The sequence below is a fragment of the Trachurus japonicus genome, chromosome 21, assembly GCF_045865225.1.
Source record: "Trachurus japonicus isolate A0001 chromosome 21, Traja_1.0".
Classification (NCBI taxonomy): Eukaryota; Metazoa; Chordata; class Actinopteri; order Carangiformes; family Carangidae; genus Trachurus; species Trachurus japonicus.
This window is the reverse complement of record NC_140927.1, coordinates 15694386-15714022: the sequence shown is the minus strand read 5'-3', so window position 1 is coordinate 15714022 and position 19637 is coordinate 15694386. Positions and strand designations below refer to the sequence as shown.

General features: G+C 43.1%; 1 protein-coding gene across 1 annotated transcript in view; it reads right to left on the bottom strand.

Annotated features, from left to right (window-relative positions):
* The window catches only part of myo10l3 (myosin X, like 3), a 55465-nt gene that overhangs the window by 15442 nt on the left and 20386 nt on the right, over window positions 1-19637 (bottom strand). Inside the window, exons 3-20 of the mRNA XM_085766140.1 lie at window positions 18311-18469; window positions 17192-17379; window positions 15089-15223; window positions 14351-14475; window positions 14241-14254; window positions 14029-14113; window positions 13658-13764; window positions 13271-13400; window positions 11943-12061; window positions 9082-9228; window positions 7836-7936; window positions 7400-7466; window positions 6695-6787; window positions 5712-5780; window positions 3622-3704; window positions 3394-3502; window positions 2361-2441; window positions 272-396 (exon numbers count right to left, since the gene is read on the bottom strand). Coding sequence (XP_085622266.1) covers window positions 272-396; window positions 2361-2441; window positions 3394-3502; window positions 3622-3704; window positions 5712-5780; window positions 6695-6787; window positions 7400-7466; window positions 7836-7936; window positions 9082-9228; window positions 11943-12061; window positions 13271-13400; window positions 13658-13764; window positions 14029-14113; window positions 14241-14254; window positions 14351-14475; window positions 15089-15223; window positions 17192-17379; window positions 18311-18469 — 1937 coding nt within the window. The remainder of the gene's footprint in view (window positions 1-271; window positions 397-2360; window positions 2442-3393; window positions 3503-3621; window positions 3705-5711; window positions 5781-6694; window positions 6788-7399; window positions 7467-7835; window positions 7937-9081; window positions 9229-11942; window positions 12062-13270; window positions 13401-13657; window positions 13765-14028; window positions 14114-14240; window positions 14255-14350; window positions 14476-15088; window positions 15224-17191; window positions 17380-18310; window positions 18470-19637) is intronic.

Here is a 19637-nt window from a genome sequence, read left to right as displayed (position 1 = left end):
ACAGGCAAAATGGCACTTTAGCAATGGATTATGTTTGTGTTTTCACTTTGAAATGATCCACTGGAAACAGAAACTTAGTTTTGATGTCTTCTGTTAATTTTAATGCAGGATATTTACAGGGCTTCACGCTAGTGTTCATGGGAAATGGAGTCTTCCTTCAGGCAAAAACACTACCGCTTTGGTCCACAGGCGCCGCCAAACTCAACCAAAACTGAAAGTTCTTTAGTACTGCTTTAACGTAATTTTCTATGTTTGTCCACATTTTGCTCACCTGCTGTAGAAGTCCTGAAAGGTTCTGCGAACAGGGAACCCGGCCCTGCGGATCTTCACGGTTTCCAGCATCCCAGAGTATCTCAGCTGGTTCAGCACGACGTCTGGATCAAACTGGTTAGCCTTCTGTAGATGAAAGACAACATGACAGCTTGACACTTTAAACACTAAAACATAAAAAGGCTTGCTCTTCTAAATGGAGAACAATACCAGAAACCTATGTTCACTAGGTCATTGGTTGTGCTCTGCCATAGCTATACACTGAAGGTTAAACGATGTTTTGGTGTTACCTAAATACAATCAACCTTACCCTACTATCTGCAGGTGAATATAATACTACAGTGTTGAGCCCACACACCTATTCAGATGATCTTACTGCTGAGTCAAGTTAAACTTGAACTAAAAAGGTAAATTACCATGGTGAGCACTATCATTTTACATTAACAATCAGGTTACTACCATGAAAACACACGCCAACACAGAGAAACCCGAACAGTGTTGAGCAAGACCTTGCCAACCAGGAAGGCCTTTCTTTCTGGAATAATCAGCTGCATTGTTCACAGCTTTGTGTTACCAATGATCCTGGAGCCTGCTTATTATAGAGGATCTGTGATGTCTGCTGCCTTACACCTCTACACAGGCTGCCTGATGGCTCAGGACGGCCGCACCGAGGCCATTGTCACCCAGAGGGCACGCAGCGCTGGTTAAGCCCCGCACAGAACCTCAGCGTTCCCCAATGTGCCAATCTAATAATGGGTAATGCTACTATGCATGGAAACAGACATACTTAGGCTAGGCGCTGATGTGCATGTGCTCATGTTCATAATCAAACACACATTCACACATACACATGCTGCGCCCCCCTGAGCTCTGAACTCTGCTCTTCAGCAGAGGATTTAGGCATCTGAAAGAGGTACGGCATGTTGACTTGTTTGAGTGAAAACAAGCTGACCCTTCCCTTAGTGACATTTATTCCAAGGAGGGCGGGCATGTGTAAATAACACTAATACATTGTGTGTGTGAGAGAGAGAGAGAGAGAGAGATTGCATGCATGCAATCATGTCAAGAACTGAGCATGCAATCCTGTCATTCTGCAGGATTAACGGAGGCACGGCTTGTTCCGTCTTGACCAGATGAAGACAGGTGAGTGAATGTGAGGCAGAGCCTATCAGAGCAGGGGATGGACACACGGGTGGAAAAAAGGAGGAGAAAAGGAGACGAGTGCAGAGAAAGAAACCGAGCAGACAGCAGCAGAGCAGCTTCCATGCTAATAAGTAAGTGAGAAAGTGTGGAATGACGCAGAGGGAGTGGGCGGTAAGGAGCAGAGACAAGAGGACAATCATCACAGTGTGTACATTAATAAGTAACAGTGAGAGATTTCAGCCGGTTCACTCTCTCACACAGGAAATAAAGAGACAGAATATAAATATACTGAAAATGATCCAATATCAAGCATTAGTGGTGATTTTGAAAGGATTTGTTGTAATGTGGTTAGGAGCAGCAGAGGAATAGAGGCCTAGTAAATAAATGTCCCACTGTGGTCTTATCTTGGCATTCCACTGATGCAGCCAGATCAGCAGTGCATCAGCCAAGCCGCTGCAGCTGGAGCGGTCAACAGTGACCTCTGACCTTTGGTAAAGGGGCTTAAGTGGTAGGAATGTGCTGGTACCCAGCCCTTTTATTTCAGGAAGTACAATGACAGTCTTTGCACCAAAGCATGAGAGCAATATCAGTTTATTAGTAAAGAAAATTTGCACTGTGGGAAAAAAAAGCTGCTACTGATCAAGTGGGACATTTATATGGCATTGTAGTCACACTGTACAATTACTTTCTTTTCAGCAGGAGTAATAAAAACACGAAAACAGCAAGACTAAATATTAGCTCTGAGCAATGGGAGCTATGAATAGCACCAAGGAGGTTTAACTTTGCAGGCACTGACCTTGACAAGACCTGGCAGGGTTTCTGACTTTTTTTAGTGTGTGTGTGTGTGTATGTGTGTGTGTGTGTGTGTGTGTGTGTGTGTGTGTGTGTGTGTGCGCACGTACGTACGTGTGTGTGTGTGTGTGTGCAATGAAATTTGCATGACCTACCTTGTCCATGTTTGGTTTGATGCAACGTACGAAAAAAGGGTTGGAGGCACTTAGTGTGGCCATCAGGGAATGGAGAGAGTCCTGAAACACATTAGCAAAAAAAAAGATACAGATAAAGTCTCTTCAGTCCAAACATATCCCTTCATGTCTGTTTAATTATGCAAACAGATGGTTTATTTTGAAAAGGAGGGACATGAAATTTTCATACTGTGAACAACAATAAATAAGTCAAGTGTGGTCCTCATTTCAGAGGAAGCTGCTTAAATAAAAGCACCAATAAAATAATAAAATAAAATAAAAAACACCCAATGGCAAGTCCAGTCATTTAAATGTTACAAAAATTAAAGGTGTGCATTATTAGAAATATATTAATTTAAAATGATGGCTTTAAATAAATGTACTTGTAACTGCACATCTCTTTCTCTTTGGAATTAGTCAGCCCATATTTAGCTCAAAAGACACACGTGTACAAATACACACTACGAGGACCCTTGAACCTCGCGGGCTATGTCAGCCTCGCTCCTCTCGCTGCCTCAGACAGTCTGTCTCCAGCGAGGCCTGGCCTGGCAGAGCTAAGCGTGATTGGCCCCTGGTTGGCCCCTCTCTGCCCAGCCATCAACCCTAATCCCCCTGGCTTTAGGAACTGTAGGCCAGGGCAGTCTGCCAAATCCTCCCCTTCTCCTCTCCTCTCTGCACTGCACTTAGGACATGCTAGGCTAATTCCCTCCCCCACCACCACCACCAGCCCCCTTGAGCCTGGCTCACAACCACATATTTCATACATCCCATCAGCCCATAACAGACAGCATTCTCCTTCCCGCTCTGCCTCACCATGATTTCTACACTCCTTTTTTTTTCTTCCTTGGAGCCCCCACGCTCACATTCATCATGCCAAGCCTAGTGTTAGGGGTTAAGCGATCGTCATATTCAGCAGCACATGGGAGACAATTAACTCGTTGTCTGCGTGATGACACAATCATGAGCAATGGAGCTGAGAGTGAGAGTATTCAGGCCACGGGAGCCTCGGTCTCACCCTGAACTGAGAGCTGACGGTGGGCTTGCGTCTGGCCGTGCCCATCTTCAGGGTCTCGTCTCCGTTCCTGCTCCCGACTCGCTCAAAGAGGTCGTAGATGAAGTCGAGCCTGCAGGCGCACACACACACACACACACACACACAGTGCAGAGCAGGGCGTGTGATTGTACAGACACACGCATATGAACTGAATCATGCAGGTACGTGCTCAGAGTGTGAAATACCCACCTGCTGTCCTTGAGAATAAACAAGATGTCATCTCTGAAGGTGTCTCTGTTCTTCTCCAGGATCCCTCGCACGTCGTAAAGCACCTACACAGGTGGAAACAGTAAGAACAGACAAGTAAAAAGTTTTGTTTATAATTTTTATGGCTCTTATTTTGAAGGATTAGTGATTGTTTTATATGTTTACCTACAAGTCCACATAGTAGGTGATATATAGAGGAACTAAGGAGCAATTTAAGGTGAGTCTGCTCTTGAAGATCTCAATACATTATTGCAATTGAATTTGATATTTAAGCCTTAACATAATTTATGTGGTTTCCAAAAATTCTCCATTATTACCCTATGAGTTTTAATTTTCATCATAACTTTGTTTTACAGATTTAAATCTTTAAAATAAAATATTTGATGACAGATGACTGGTTTGTAAATAAAGCTCATTTACCCACATGTATACACAATACACATCTCTCCTGTGAAGGATCGTTATCCAGACTGGGTAATTTTGGGTAAATTTTTTTATTTGAGAACATTGACACACGTGTGGTCTGCGACATGAAAGGCGACAGTAAATGTGTGTTTAAGGCTTGAGCAAAGGTGAGAAGGTGGTGGTGGTGGGGGGGGGGGGCTCTTTCAGTGGAGCAGAGCGACTGTGTGTGAATGCAGTCACCTGTTGAGTTCTGTTCAGCCTTCGTCTTAGCAACAGGGAAATTCCTCTGCTCGCCTCGACTCACAGTAATGCACTGTGAGTTTGCGTTAAGCGTGTTCAACAGTGTGCACTCATGCGTGTATATACATCCGTGTCATTAAAGGTAAAGTGGGTATGCTGTACATTTTTCTATGTAAGAACTGCTGAGCAATAAAGAAAAGGCAAAAAATAATGATAATGAAGCGTACGGCAGTCTGCGTCTGTAAGCAAACACAGATCCATTTTTGGACGTGTGCACACATGATCATGTATTCACAGCTGTGTGTGTATACCATAATCCAATAACAACCCGTATCACCAAGCCTCGAGGCGCACGGTGTGCCATGAGAACTTAACATGACGACATATGTATTTATAAATCACAGACACACTAATTACACTCTGCATTCCTCTCTCATTGGAGAAGGGTTGTACAAAAAGCTGTGTGTGTGTGTGTGTGTGTGGGTGTGGGTGGTAGTTCCAGGTTTGTTAACTAGGATGGCCTCGTGATGCCACGGAGAAAAGAGCTTGTCAAGGACAATTAAACACAGTTTGAAGGCTTCCTCTGTGAAACATACATTTCATTAGTTAGTCATGAGTTAACGAGGTGAGTTTTTTTGTGTGTTTTGTTTGCAAACTCATGTCTGACAGCGACCAACTTAATTCAACCTTAACTGAATTTCTCTGGCACCGCACGGATAATCAAATCTATGGGAGAATGCTACAACTCCCCCACTACACTCACGGCACCGTTTCAGATAACAGTGGGAGCTTTCAGAGAGGCGGCTAAACTCTTCAGAGAGGCACACTGGACACACACACACACACACACACACACACCGAGGGAGAGAGAGAGAGAGAGAGAGAGAGAGAGAACAACTGGCTGTCCTGCCTGTCCTCTCTGGACCAAGTCATTACCATAGACAGCCATGCCAGGCTTGTGACTGAGCTACCACACTCGCACTGAGGAGACCTTGTCTAAGGCAGGCTTCATAAGGCCATTCTTTATCAAAGCAAATCTTTCTACCCCCCCTCCTCCCTGCTGCATCCCTCCCACTCTATCCACTCTCCATGTTTGCGCTTTCTCCTGATCTCTCTTGCCTTTCTGTGCGCACTTCCCTCGTCTAAGTAAAGGAAGGAGAGAGATGAGAGAAGCAGTTTCTCCTGACTCAGGAAAAAAGACAGTGGAGGAGGGGTGTGGCATCGACATCCTGTGGCAGATTTTGGCAAAGAAGACCCTACAAGCCATCCAACAACTACCTCACTTCCCCAATTTACTCAGTCAGGGAGCACAAGTAACCAGGTTTTGCTGTGTGTGTGTGTGTGTGTGTGTGTGTGTGTGTGTGTGTGTGTGTGTGTGTGTGTGTGTGTGTGTGTGTGTGTGTGTGTGTGTGTGTGGTTATAATGACCTCTCCAGCATAGTGCTTGATGCCAAACTGATGGTCGGTCACCCGGGGCTTCACGTAGTAAAGGTTTGTCTGAGGAGAGAGAACAAAGACACCACTGACATTAGGAAATGCTGTTCATGTCTATTTCATTAGTTATAATCAGCCTTTCCTGATGACCAACAATCCCGTATAAAAAATATTATAGTTTATCAAATAATGATATAATTTCTCAGTTTGATTTAAAAAACATAATATTAATATAATAACTATAATATTATTACATTAGAAAACATTACAATCCTGAGTCTGTTTCTGTTGATTTTACTTTCTATCAAAACTTCAGAATAAAAATCACAGATGAGACATGTGAGAGCAGTTTTGGTTGATAAATGACTTAAATCATTTAATCCGTGAGAGTCGTTTATCAAATTTGGTTTGTCGATGTTGAATCTACTAATTTTTCTCCACTAAAAATACCACTGGCATAAACCGAGCCCAAGTCTCTCTCAGTCGTTCTACCATGTGGATCAGCAGTGAAGACAAAACACCTCAGGAGGAGCGCAGGCAGTTTTTTGGGCCTCACTCAAACTCTGTAACTGTCTCCAACTGATCTTTCCGTCTGACATAGAAATACCTGTTGGGTTTTCTGAGGACACTCCTTTTTTCCTGTACACAATGTCGATCATGGCTGATCGCATTTCAGCATTGTTGTGTTTGCATGTGAGCGCGCTTAGTTTGGGGAGGGGGGGTGGTGGTGGTGGTGGTGGTGGTGGTGGGTGTGTACAAATGCTGTATAGATGTTCACTGCTGCACCAAAGGCAACAGAAGACTCATCAAAGAAAGGTTTAACTCTTTGAGACTGTCTGAGCCGGTGGGTGGTGGAGGCATTTCCCCAAGTGGTGTGTGGGGGGGATAGGGAACATTTTAATGACTTTGCTAGTGTCTGCCTGGGAGGGAGAGAAAGGGTGTGTGAGCGTGTTTTCAAGCGCGAGGTGTGGACTTACTGCGTGTCGGCTGTGCAGTTTCTCCAGAAGGGTATAGTCTGTGCCTTTGGGGAAGCGACTCTCCTCATTGATAAGAGCCAACATGCCCAGTTTCTAAAGGGGAAATAGACAGAGGAAAAAGCACAGGGTGAAACACACCGTAGTCATGATGGAACTAGTTATAATCCCATTGGGACACATCTGGCAGCTTTTAGAGTAACAATGCATTCAGGAAACAGCATAGTAATCCATTCAGTTTTCTCTTTTATACAAAAAGACTGGGTTCAAGGAGCAGGCATGTCATTTGGCAGCAACAGTCTACTTTACATTCCTACATGTACGTAGAGTCACAGTAATTAACAGCAATCTCCTAATAGAGGGCCACTGGGCAAAATCACAAGTCTATCAGCAATAAAGCGGTTTCAGCATCGTCTTTCTGCTTCTCCTAAACTTTCCAAGCTTATGATTTTGATCCAGAGAGCCCACCCCTGCACAGGCTCAAATTGGCTTCATGCTTCATCTCAGACATACCTCTAACCACCAACTGGTGTGCATTACTTTGCACACAACATGCAAAATGAGACTATGTAATGATAGACTGGGAGATGGGGGTCAGTGTGAGAGTCACAGTGTGGCGTCTGGGTCAGCAGCGCTCTGGCTGGCTGGCGGTTGGCGGTCGGGTCTTGGTGGTGACTTTGCTCTGTCAGGATCTGACTGGTCTGTTACCTTCTCTATGAGATCCAGACACTCTGCGTTATCCATCCAGTCTATGGCCTCCCACTGGATCCCCTCCCTGTGAGGGAGGACACACACACACACACACACACACACCGTGTATATATATAAATATAAACAACTAGGAAGACACAATGGCTGCATTGTGCAGAATGAACATGTGATGAAATGAGCCATGTCCAGGCTGTTGGCCCATTATACAAGAAAACAACTGTCTGGGGGAGAATCTGAGCTGAATCCAAACCTCTGGCAGTTTGCCTGTATCGCCCTGAGCAGACCCAGTCCCCACCCCCACCCCTATCTGTCCGTGGGACAGTCACTAAAACAAGCAAATTCCCGTTTTACTTTCTATGTACCCCGCAGCATACACGCCTCATGTACAGAAGTGGATGCCCCTGACCGTTTGAGACATATCAGACATCTGTACCTGTTGTACTCCAGCTGCTCCAGTGAGAAGATGTGTTTGTTGAAATACTCCTGGAGTTTCTCGTTGGCATAGTTGATATTAAACTGTTCAAACCGGTTCACCTACAGGACAAGAAAATAACTTGGTTTTGTAACCATCAGCTCTGTAACCAACAGAAAGCATAGACAAGATAAACACATGTATAACCCTTTAAATATAATTCAATAAAAATGACTTGACCTTAAATGCGAGACTCAGCTGGAAAAATTGATTGATCACTGAGTTTATCTATTGGTCCAGCTTATATTCACCGTCCATTATGACCCCTACATTTATACAGCGGCTTTTACATGGTTCCAGTGAACCAAGGTCCTCATAAGCAGCATTGCAGGCACCACTGCATCTAAATACTTGAGTAAAAAAAAATAAAACCAAACCTGAAGGCTATCCAAGCTTTTATGTCCCACATCTTTCTGTTTAAAAGGCAAGTAAATCTGAATGTCATCTGCATAACAGTGGTACAAGATGCTGTGTTTCCTAAAAGCAGACCCTAAAAGGAATAGTACGAATAGAATAGAGAGGTAATATGGGAAGGGCCTGTGATTAGAGCCTTGAGGATGCTCCAGGGAAGAGATGAGGATACTGTTCTCTACTGTGTTTAATGCAGAGTGCAGAAATTGGTTTAAAACTACAGATTGCAGACTGAGGTGTCCAGATTTTATTTTATTTTTTTTTTTACATCAAAAGCAGTATTACTGAATCCTAAAACATTTTTTGGTGCAGCACGTGAGACAAGACAGCTGGTCTGAAAAATCAGTTAAAAAAGGCCAAGGTAGTTGTTGACAAGCTTTTATATGACCAACAATTTCCTTTAGAAGAGAAAGAGACACAGGCTTTAACTGGTTAAAAACAGCAGAGAAAGTGACAGTGATGGATCCTTTAAAATGTCAAGACACCTGTAACTTGTCTTTTTGTCTCGTCTTGCATTTGGCTCTCCTGCATTCTCGTCTGATAGCACGAGTAGCGTCATGTACAGGCAGTCTGCCTTTCTACACGTAGCCAGAAACACTCCTGAAATCATAATCTGAATGGATCTGGAAGTGATTGATAGATTTCTGGAAATATCTCGCACCTTCAGCTGTGGTTTTTTAATGCAGGTCTCTGAACAGTCTCATGCTCTGCGGCGCCTGACAGTGTAACATCAACGAACTGATTTTAATAATGACTGGGCTATTTTTCACTGAATACATTTTGCTCTCTCTTTCACCTCAAAATTCTCAAAGCCGAAGATGTCCAGGATGCCGATGGACTTGAAGTTGTCTTTCCCTTTAATCTTCTGGTTGATCCTCATTATGATCCAGGAGAAACACTGAGAGTAAAGCGCCATGGCAACCGAGTCCCGTGAGTCCACTGCCTGAAAATGATGACATAGGGAGATGAGGGTTACCATGGATACCAAGTCAGGCAAAAATATTAAGAGAGGGGAAAACTTTGCAGACTCAACAGAGCAGAGTTTATTACCATATACATGTCATCATTTCTTTTAATCAGAGGGTGTGTGTGTGCGCATGTGTGTACTGTAGGTGAACGTGTGTGACGCCACACCATCTGTTAAAAAAAATAGAGGTTTGGAGACAAAGGTGTGTTGTGTCAGTGTCTGTCTACAGGTAAGACACTGTGTGTTTTCACAACAGACAGCGTCCTTTATCACCTACATATCCGCAGAGTGACGCACTGCAGGCAGTACTTGTCATATTAGAAAATCCAGTGAAAACAAAGTTTTGTAGGTTATTTTTTCCTAATATCCTGCACAAGAAATTGACACCCACTCAGTTAAACCTGAGGTCAAACAACCCACCAGTGCAGACAGCGGCAGTGGTTTGAGGGACATTTTCAAAAAAATTTACTTTAGAGTTTTAATTTTATGCAACTTCTGCATTGCAGCATTGCACATATACATACACCCATCCATCCATTAACATTACAGCTCCTCTGAGGGTCACAGGGGGTCTGGAGCTAATCCCAGCTGACAATGGGCAAGAGCGAGGGTGAGGGTGGGTTGCACCCTGGACAGGTTGCAATGACAGACAAAGAGAAACAACCATTCTTACTCACACCTCTGAAGCAACTTAGCAGCCCAGCGATCTGTATTTTTTCAAGTATGGGAAATAAATTAACATTTGTATCTCCACAAGTCTTCATTCAAGTGCTACCAAAATTGACACAGACATTCTCTATTATAGTAGGTAGGTATCAAGTATTTCTGACAGAGTTAAGATTGAAAAAGCAATACAGTAATATTCAATATCTTGCTCTAATTTGTGCTGTATGGACAACAATACTCCAGTTTTGCACATGTGATATCATTGCCTCAACCTATGTGAAGGAATATGAAGCGCAGGGTTACACAGTGGCACAACCAGTATGTCATCTTCTCTAAGGATACCAACCCCAAGTCAGGTTTCAGCAGAAAGTCAATAGCAATGAATACAGTATATACAGTAGGCTATATAGCTTGTGAGCTGTCTGGACTTATCTGTTATTTATTTCATTGTTACTTGCAGCTACTTTTTATTCTATTATTATACAAATGTTTTGCCCCACTGTATTTTAGCTTGATGCTGAGGTTGGAGTTTTTTAAATCCAGAACTAATTGTCAGACAATGAACTAAGCCAGAATGGATGCAAAGTCCAAAAGGTGCTTAAAGCAAAATTGAAGTTTGAACATTTACAGATGTGTTACAAGTAAACTCAATCCGCTAAGGAATATCATGAGATAAGATCGAGAACAAGAAAATAAGACACCCGAGAGTTGTGATCATTTTGACAGACATCGTAATGCAAGACCTTGCATCTCTGGATGAAGAGGTAGTAAATCCACAACTTTATTACTCCAAAACAAATAAAGAAAATCTATTTCTAATCACTGTTTGACCCGGCTATGATTTTCTCCAGCTGCCACGGAGTCAGCCTCTCAGCCAGACACCATCTGTGTACGTACATAAAAAGCTTGAGCTTGCCAGCTACACTTCCTCCACAGGCATTGTGCATGAATTGAAAACAAAACAAGAGTGTGGCAGCGTGTACTGTATTTGGGGCAACAATGCTCCTGGGCTTTTGAGTAATCCATCATACCCAGTCACCTCTTGCAACTAGCGGGTGTGAACAGAGTGCTGGTGGCTCCAGGATCTCCGTCACAGGGGTGAGAAGAATGGCTGTTTGTCCAGGATTTAGTGGAAGGGGGAGGGGAGGGGGGGAGGCTACTGCAAGCAGTCGTGGGGTGGGTGACCCCTGGCCACTGTGAGAAGAAGCCATTCTTACTGACTCCAGCACTGGAATAATGAACTCTATTAAGAGACAAGCTGCTTCAAAGGCCAGGCAGAACAAGCAGCAGCAGGGTGACAGCACAAGGTCTTTGTCCGGTGATGAAAAGCTTTCTTGTGACTTTCGTGTCCCTGTGATAATAGTAAAGGTCCATTCTGCATATTCGCTGACATTTCTGCATATACGAGTGGGCCGAGAGCTCGAGCTGAGCCAAAAAAAGGATTGTGTCATGCGTCAGAATGTTCTTGTGGCATATGGCAAAACGGCTAACACATGCGATGAAGACTTGTGAAATATTCACATTAATTACAGACGGCAGCCTGAAGGTTTAAAGCAGAGAGAGAGAGAGACACACACGAGTGAGTTATTGGGCCAGCGTCTTTGGGTCGTCTGGCTGCGCTGCCTCCAGAGGAGAAGACTCTCGCTTCAGCCCCAGTCATTGGGCTCTATTGTGCTTTTGACTCAGATCACTATCATGATGGCTTTATTGTGCCAGGAATCTGGCAGACAAAAAGCAGGAAATGGCTGGGAGTCACGCAAGGGATCTGGAGAGGCATGTGGGGGAGAGCACTGGAGAAAAGGCTGTGTGTGTCACCAGGACAGGGGGAGGGAGAGAGAGAGGAGTGAGGACGGGGGGTTGACAAACAGACAACTACTGTATGTTTTCGACCTCTGCACGATCGGATCGCTTGCACCTAAGATACTACAAATCTGAGTAATAAGAGAGTGAAAGCAGTGTTGTGCGTTAGTTGATTCCTTCCTGAGCAGCAGAGGAGGAGGAGGAGGCTCTGGATGTGTTGTTACCTGCTCTACAGTGAGCGGGGAGCAGATCTCCTCTCCTCTCAGGATCATGGAGCGTTGAGTTAAGACCTCTGACAGCTGGAAGGAGTCCAGGCCAAGCAGGTCACTGACATTACTGACCACTGTAACACACACAGAAACAGATATACACTTACACCATGTATGAGAAACACAGAGCGCAGACAGTTCAGGTGACTCCTATTGATGTCAAACAACAGACGTGACACGCACACTGCGATCCTATACAGTCTATACGAAACTTCATTCTGTCGGCCTCCGCAGTCACTGTAGTTCAGAGGTTCTTTGGAAAAGAGGTCAGACGCAGCGAACAAAGGAGCCTTGAGCTCATGTTACAGCCTGTTCAGTGCTCTGTCTGCTAGTACAATGTCAATCAAACTCGGGGGCGATGAGGAAAACTGCAGAATGGTCCAACATCAGTGGTGAATTTATGATGTGCTTTAAAAAACAGAGATTTCCTATAACAAATTCCAACAGAAACAACTGGTCATTTTAACTGAGTTTAACCTCTTGAAGCTGCGTGTTCCAAGTTTTCACCTTTAACAACATCAAGCGTTTTATTTTCCCCCCATGGTTTGATAAACATCACATAAATCTGGGATCTGCCTGGTCTAGCACTTTATGCCGTCATATGAAACACACACTCACACGGACCTTTCCCGAAACAAAAAAGTGTTTAAAAATATTTAAGAACATTATCCTAAAAGGAAAAATCTAAAGTAAAGTTGTCTGGATTTGAAGGTAGTCAGGATGGTCTCACTAAAGAGCTTATGGTGTTGAAAGGTTGGCTGCTTCTGCGTCTTCATGCCAAAGGAGAACTTGTTTGGTAAACACTATGCTCTCATCATTATGATGATAATTATTTCCCAAGGTTTTTCTAATTTACCCCAAATGAAAACAGGAACTTCTTGTTTCATTTAAACCCAAGTGTATTTCATTCATTATTCTTTTTTTTTGGAAACATCCAAATATAGATGCATTTTGTTTTCCTATGTCCATCTGACCTGCTGTGTACCGACTAAAAGATGTGTAAAAACCGAGTGCACTCTCTCTTTGACCTCTATACTTAGTACCAAATTACATAGTTGTTTCTAGAAAATCTTCGAGGAAACGATGACAGCATTACTCAGAACTCTCAGACATGAAACATTCCCAGAAGTTCATATATGTGAGTTTAACACTGTGCTTACAGACCGAGGATGTGAGTAACACTTTTGTCAAGGTCATCACAACATACTCTGTGTGGTAGATGTATTATGCATTGTGTATATATACTGTATATGCAGTGCAAACATATAGTACATATCTCCTACCCCCTTTTGAAGTGATCTGAGCTCCACCAGCGGTCATAAACTCAATGTTGCCCATCTGGAGGACAGCAGACAGTAACTTGAACACATCTCTAATCTCCTCCTCAGTGAATTCCATCACTTTCAAAGCCTCCTGCAACACATCACAGAAACAGTGAGATGAGTCTCATGTCATGTAATGATAGTATGAGCACATTAAACTGGTTTAAGATGTGAGAATAGGTCAACTTTTGCTTTGAACTGTAAAACAACAGCATTTATAAAGAGCCTGTAAAGCAAACACGATTCCCCCAGTTCAATTTTGTTGAGGATAAATCTCTGTCTTGCTTGCGGGATACTCTCATGATAAAGGATTATGGCGCCCCCTGGTGGTCCAAAAAACCGTCTTACCATGACAAAGTCAAAGAGCTGCTTGTCGTCCAGACTGCTGTCCTGCACACAGCCTGCCTGGCTCAGGTAGTGATATGACTCAGGACCTTCAGACAGTAAGTACATGTCTGTAACACAAAGAAAAAGAAATAAAAGAAATAAAAACAATGACAATGAATGGGGGGGGGAAAGTAACAACCACAAAAAGTAATGTTAGCTCCTATTTGCAGATTGTTATTGGGTAGATTTTCATTACTTTTGTGTATATTTGACCAACTATACTGTACTGCCAAACCTGTCTTTCTACCATTTATCAAACTTAATCCTCTGACTCTGGTAACTGTCATTGGTCAAAAACTTAGAGCACCCCTTTAAACTCTATAAAACCTAACCTCTGTGGTCTTTGTCAGCTCCTGCTAACAGAGCGTAGAAGATGTGGTAGTTTCTCTCTCCGGGATTCTGTCGAACCACGCGATTCTAGGAACGAAAGGAAGGTTATAGGAAATGATATTTCAATATTCAATGTATCTTGAATATGTGGTATGAATCTGGTATCACATATCACATGTGAATAATTGAGTGTTTAAAATTAGCACAAACTTACTTTTTCTAGCAAATCTGAAAAGTGGTAAGTCAAGGAGAACAATGGTAACAGTAACTGTGTCCTATAGATTTTAGGTCTTTACAGAATATCTTGATGAATTTGAAGGATACAGTCAATAATGCAGCCTCCTTGAATGTTCCCATTTTGGGAAAAGTGGAGCTGGATGAACTTCCCAAAGCGACTGGAGTTATTGTTGTAAACAGTCTTAGCATTTCCAAATGCTTCCATGATGGGGCTGGAGAGAGAGTAAGAGAGAGAGAGAGAGAGAATTAAATAACCACCTGTTTTCTCCTCTGCTAAGGAACCTTTCAGTGATTGTTTCTATTTTGATGTAGATGTGTATCCAGATGCAGATTATATTTCATCAGCACACACCCTCATGCTGTTTTTCTAGCTCGTGTCTAAAACATGTTGCATTATGCAAATGACGGATTTCTCTCTGATCAATCCGGTGAGCTAACACACAGAGACACTTTTTGTTCAGTTCTTAAATTCTATTGTTTTTAGATGGGAATATTTTCAACCAACGATGGTCTAAATTGTGTTTAAGAGGTTTTCCCATCCTGCCGATAATGTGATTTTGGTGTAGCCTGTATCAGTCACTGGAAAACAAATCAATTCCATTATTATGAGGATGACATCAAAGAGGAACAAGATACTGATTCTGAGTTAATCTTATTGACTTTGCTCAAATGTGGTTAGGAACCTGGTGAGATCATGGTGCAGGACAGATTCGACATACTGATTAAGTCATATTGACATAAATTAAAAACAGTGAGTGTAAAAGCTAAACACAAAATATACCTGACAGGGACAATGATTTATGATTCCTAGCATATGCAAAATACCTGCTCTGGACGAGGGCCTGCTCCACCCTGGTGGTCCTCTCCGACGGAGGAGCAGCTGCTGAGTTTTGACTCATCACGGAGAGAAACTTCAGCAGCAGCTTGGTGCTCTCCGTCTTCCCTGCACCACTCTCCCCACTGAGGATGGACAGACAGAGAGAAGTGAATATATAGATGATGTCATGATACATCCCATTGGAGGAAAATGCCAAATTACACTGAACAAAAATATAAATGCAACATTTTTGTTTTTACTCTCATTTTTTATGAGCTGAACTCAAAGATCTAAAACTTTTTCTATGTACACAAAATAACTATTTCTCTCAAATATTGTTCACAAATCTGTCTAAATCTGTTAGTGAGCACTTCTCCTTTACAGGTGTGGCATATCAAGATGCTGATTAGACAGCATGATTATTGCACAGGTGTGTATTAGGCTGGCCACAATAAAGGCCACTCTTTCATGTGCAGTTTTATCACAGCACAATGCCACAGATGTCGCAAGTTTTGAGGGAGTGTGCACTTGGCATGCTGACTGCAGGAATGTCCACCAGAGCTCCACCAGATGGTAGACAGCGTGTATGGCGTTGTGTGGTCGAGCGGTTTGCTGATGTCACCATTGTGGGTCGAGAAGCCCATGGTGGCGGTGGGGTCAGGGCCGTTGTATAGGGGAGAAAGGTGATGACAATTCTAGGGGCCCAGCGCCCAGTAGGGCCCACAAAAAACCCCAGTAGTCTAATCTTTGTATGACTGATTTATTCTGCGTAAGACCCTGACTAATACTCATAGTACACTGTAAAAACTCAACATCTTTCCAAGAATATTTGTCTTATTTCTTGTCAAAATGTCTCATTTCTAGTCAAAGCTAATCTCTTTCCACTTAAAATAAGACTCATCACCTAAAAATTAACTTGTTTTTAGATCATTTTCACTTGTTTCAAACAAATTTTCACTTGAAATAAGTAGAAAAATCTGCCAGTGAAAGCATGTTTTTTGTGTTTGTAATAAAAACTTGTTCCACTATCAAATTTTTTCTACTTATTCCAAGTGAAAATCTGCTTGAAAGGAGTAAAAAAAAGTGTCTAAAAACAAGCTACTTTTAATATGATGTGTCTTACTTTAAGTATAATGAGATTTGTTTTGACTAGAAATTACATTTTGACTAGAAATAAGACAAATATTCTTGGTAAGATACTTGAGTTTTTGCAGTGTAATGCTGCATTAGCATCAAAACAAAGTAGGCTAAATAAAAAATGATAATACATACGTAGTCTAAGAAAAAAAAACTGGAAAAGTTAGGGGGAGGGGCCCACTTTAGTATTCTTTAAGGGGGCCCAGAATTCCTAGCAACGGCCCTGGGTGGGGTTATGGTATGAGCAGGCGTATGTTATGGATAATGAACACGGGTGCATTTTATTTATTGCATTTTGAATGAGATACCGAGATATCCTGAGGCTCTTTGTTGTGCCATTCATCCACGACATGATAATGCACGGCCCCATGTTGCAAGGATCCGTAAACGATTCCTGGAAGCTGAAAACCTCCCAGTTTTGCATGGCCAGCAGCATACTCACCGGACATATCACCCATTGAGCATCTTTGGGATGTTCTGGATCGGCGTAAACGACAACATGTTCCAGTTCCTGCCAATATCCAGCAACTTCGCACAGCCATTGAAGAGGAGTGGACCAACACTCCACAGGCCAGCAATCAACAACCTTACTGTAACTCTATGCGAAGGAGAGTTGGACCTCCCAATACAGTAAAACTGCACATTTTAGACTGGCCTTTTATTGTGGCCAGCCTAATGCACACCTGTGCAATAATCATGCGGTCTAATCAGCATCTTGATATGCCACACCTGTGAGGTGGATAGTGCTCACTAACACAGATTTAGACAGATTTGTGAACAAGAGAAATTGAGAAATTTTGTGTACATAGAAATAGTTTTAGATCTTTGAGTTCAGCTCATGAAAAATGGGAGCAAAAACAAAAGTGTTGCGTTTATATTTTTGTTCAGTGTAAATTCACTATACAGGGGAACTATTCTGCAATCAAAGTTTGCTCTCATAACTTTATTGATAAGGTACAGCTTATTATTTTCACCTGATGAGGACACACTGGCTGTCATGCCTCTTCCACAGGCAGCGGTAACACTCATTGGCCACGGCGAAGATGTGAGGAGGCAGCTCCCCCATCTGGTGTTTGCTGTACAAGTCGACTGCAGTGCCATCGTACAGCCCTGCTATCTGTTTGTATGGATTTACTGCTGCCAGGATCGAACCTATGTTAGTCTGGAGGAAATGTAAAAAAAAAACAGGCACAAGTGTGAGGGGAGGAAAAGGGAAAGTAGGATAAAGAAAGAAAGGAAAAGGGAGACAAAGAAGATTATCACAAAGAGAAAATGCTTTTAATCCATTTTAGACAAGGATTTGCAAATCTATCGGCTTACCGAGCACAGAATAAATATTTAACTTTTCACCCAGTTTCCTGTCTCCTTCCTCTGACACGGTACCTGTAGTCAGTAATACTCTTAAACTGGCCTAGTTTGCACTGAGGGTGGTAGTATTTTAGGCTCCATTTCTCCAGTGTGGGTAATGCGCTTTGGGGAAAAGTGCCTCACAAAAGTGTGTTTGTGGGTCATCGTACTGTTCTGCGACACTGTGTGGACAGACTGGGTGCAACCTCTGGGATGAGATTAGGAGATAGGATTTCATAAACATAGTTACCGTGCGTCTGTGGCAGTGATTATCTTTAATAAAGCCCAGATCGAGTTTCAAGGGAACCTCTGTGGACTTGGACCGTGAAAATAATCCTGGTTATGAGACCAGGTCAAACTAACATATCTGACATCTTGCATTCTTGAAGTAAAAACAGAGCTCTTAATTTGAAACGTTTTTCTTTCACCATTGTCTGAGGTTCACTATAATCTGGGAGTCACCTGCATCACTTCTGTTAAAGTCTGGTTCTTGAATGAAACTGCAAACTTGAGTGATGTGAAGTGCTGCTACATCGCACTTGCCTGAAAAAAATAAACTTTCCCGCTGATGTTTGTTGGATGGTTGGAGATTTGTTTTTACATTGAAATCTCACTCGAGCCCTGCTACACATCCCACTTCCACAACACACCGCATCTCACCCACAGAAGAGTGGGGTTCATCACGGTGGTGTTGGTGCAGGGTGCATGTGCATGTGCTCACAGACTGAGACGGTATGGTGCCTTACGTAGATGTTGTCTTTCTTGTAGCGCAGAAACAGGTTGTGCATGATGGCAGCTTCATGCAGCTCTGCCAGTGTGGACATGTCCTCGACTCCATGGACACTGGTGGGGTGCATCGGGTACACCGTCTCTCTGTTCAGCTCTGCTCTCTGTAGGTAAAACACCTGCAACAACACACACACACAGTTCCCAGTTTAATTCATTGAAATTTCAATTAACTGATAAGTAACATTTCAGAACCACAACACACTGCTGCCAAGGTTAAGTGCACAGTAATTGCAACAACCTCATGAACACTTCCAGTATCTGCCATCACTGCAATGAACAAGGTTGCCGCCGACAACCACAGGCTCCAGGGTTTGAGCAGCGGCGGTGAAGGAGGACAAGTTTACACACACATGCGGCTCAGACTGCTGGCACAACATCCGTCTCTCTCTCTCTGACCATAGCACATGAATGCACGGATAACAGGAAGATTGAAGAGAAGATACACGAATGACCCAGGTTAAAATGACAGACTTAGCGAGTGCCTGCCCGTGCCTGCCGTTGGCATACCTGCACAGCAGCAAGGGAACACCTGTCTGACACATGCCCAGACCTCTACCGATAGATTTGTTCTTTTCAGTGTCTGCACAATAAATCTATCACTTGTCACATTTCTGCAACAAAGCCAATTAGGCGGAGAGGTAAAGTAAATGTGATGACTGGGAATGTCTCGACTTTCAAGGCCCAGTTTTAGTTGTGGAGTAGATGAGAGAGGGAGAGAGAGAGAGAGAGTGAGAGAGATTTACTGGAATCTCTCCAATGACGTAAAGCTGAAAAACAGTTTCACAAACCAACAGAGACAGAGAGCCTCTGGGTATCAGATCTCTAATGGATGAGACGTGAGATAAGAGAACAGACCGACCACCACTGTGGCGGTTGGTTGGTCACTTGATGGGAAGTGTGTAGATCAATACTGATGGACAAGGGGCTGGAGGTTGTGGCGTCCCAGTCCATTAACTAGCTGGTTCTTCTGGCATATTCATATTGTGTTCCAGTTGGGAGCAGATCTGCCGAGTCAGCACAGAGGGGCTGCTGTGGGAGCCGCCGACTGAGAGCAGACGAAGGTTTGAAAGGTTTTAATTGATCCTAGGAAGGTGCAACTAATGAATTGGAGGTCTTTTTGTAATGTTTTGAAGTGGAGGCCGTAATGCAGCAGAGGTGAAGCAAGGTGAAAGATGCTGTTAACCTCTGTAGAGCTGAGGGGAACTGATCATTCTCACTACGAAGCAACATCTTTACATGCCGTCATTTGACCCATCATTATTATGGAAATATTGATTAATGCAG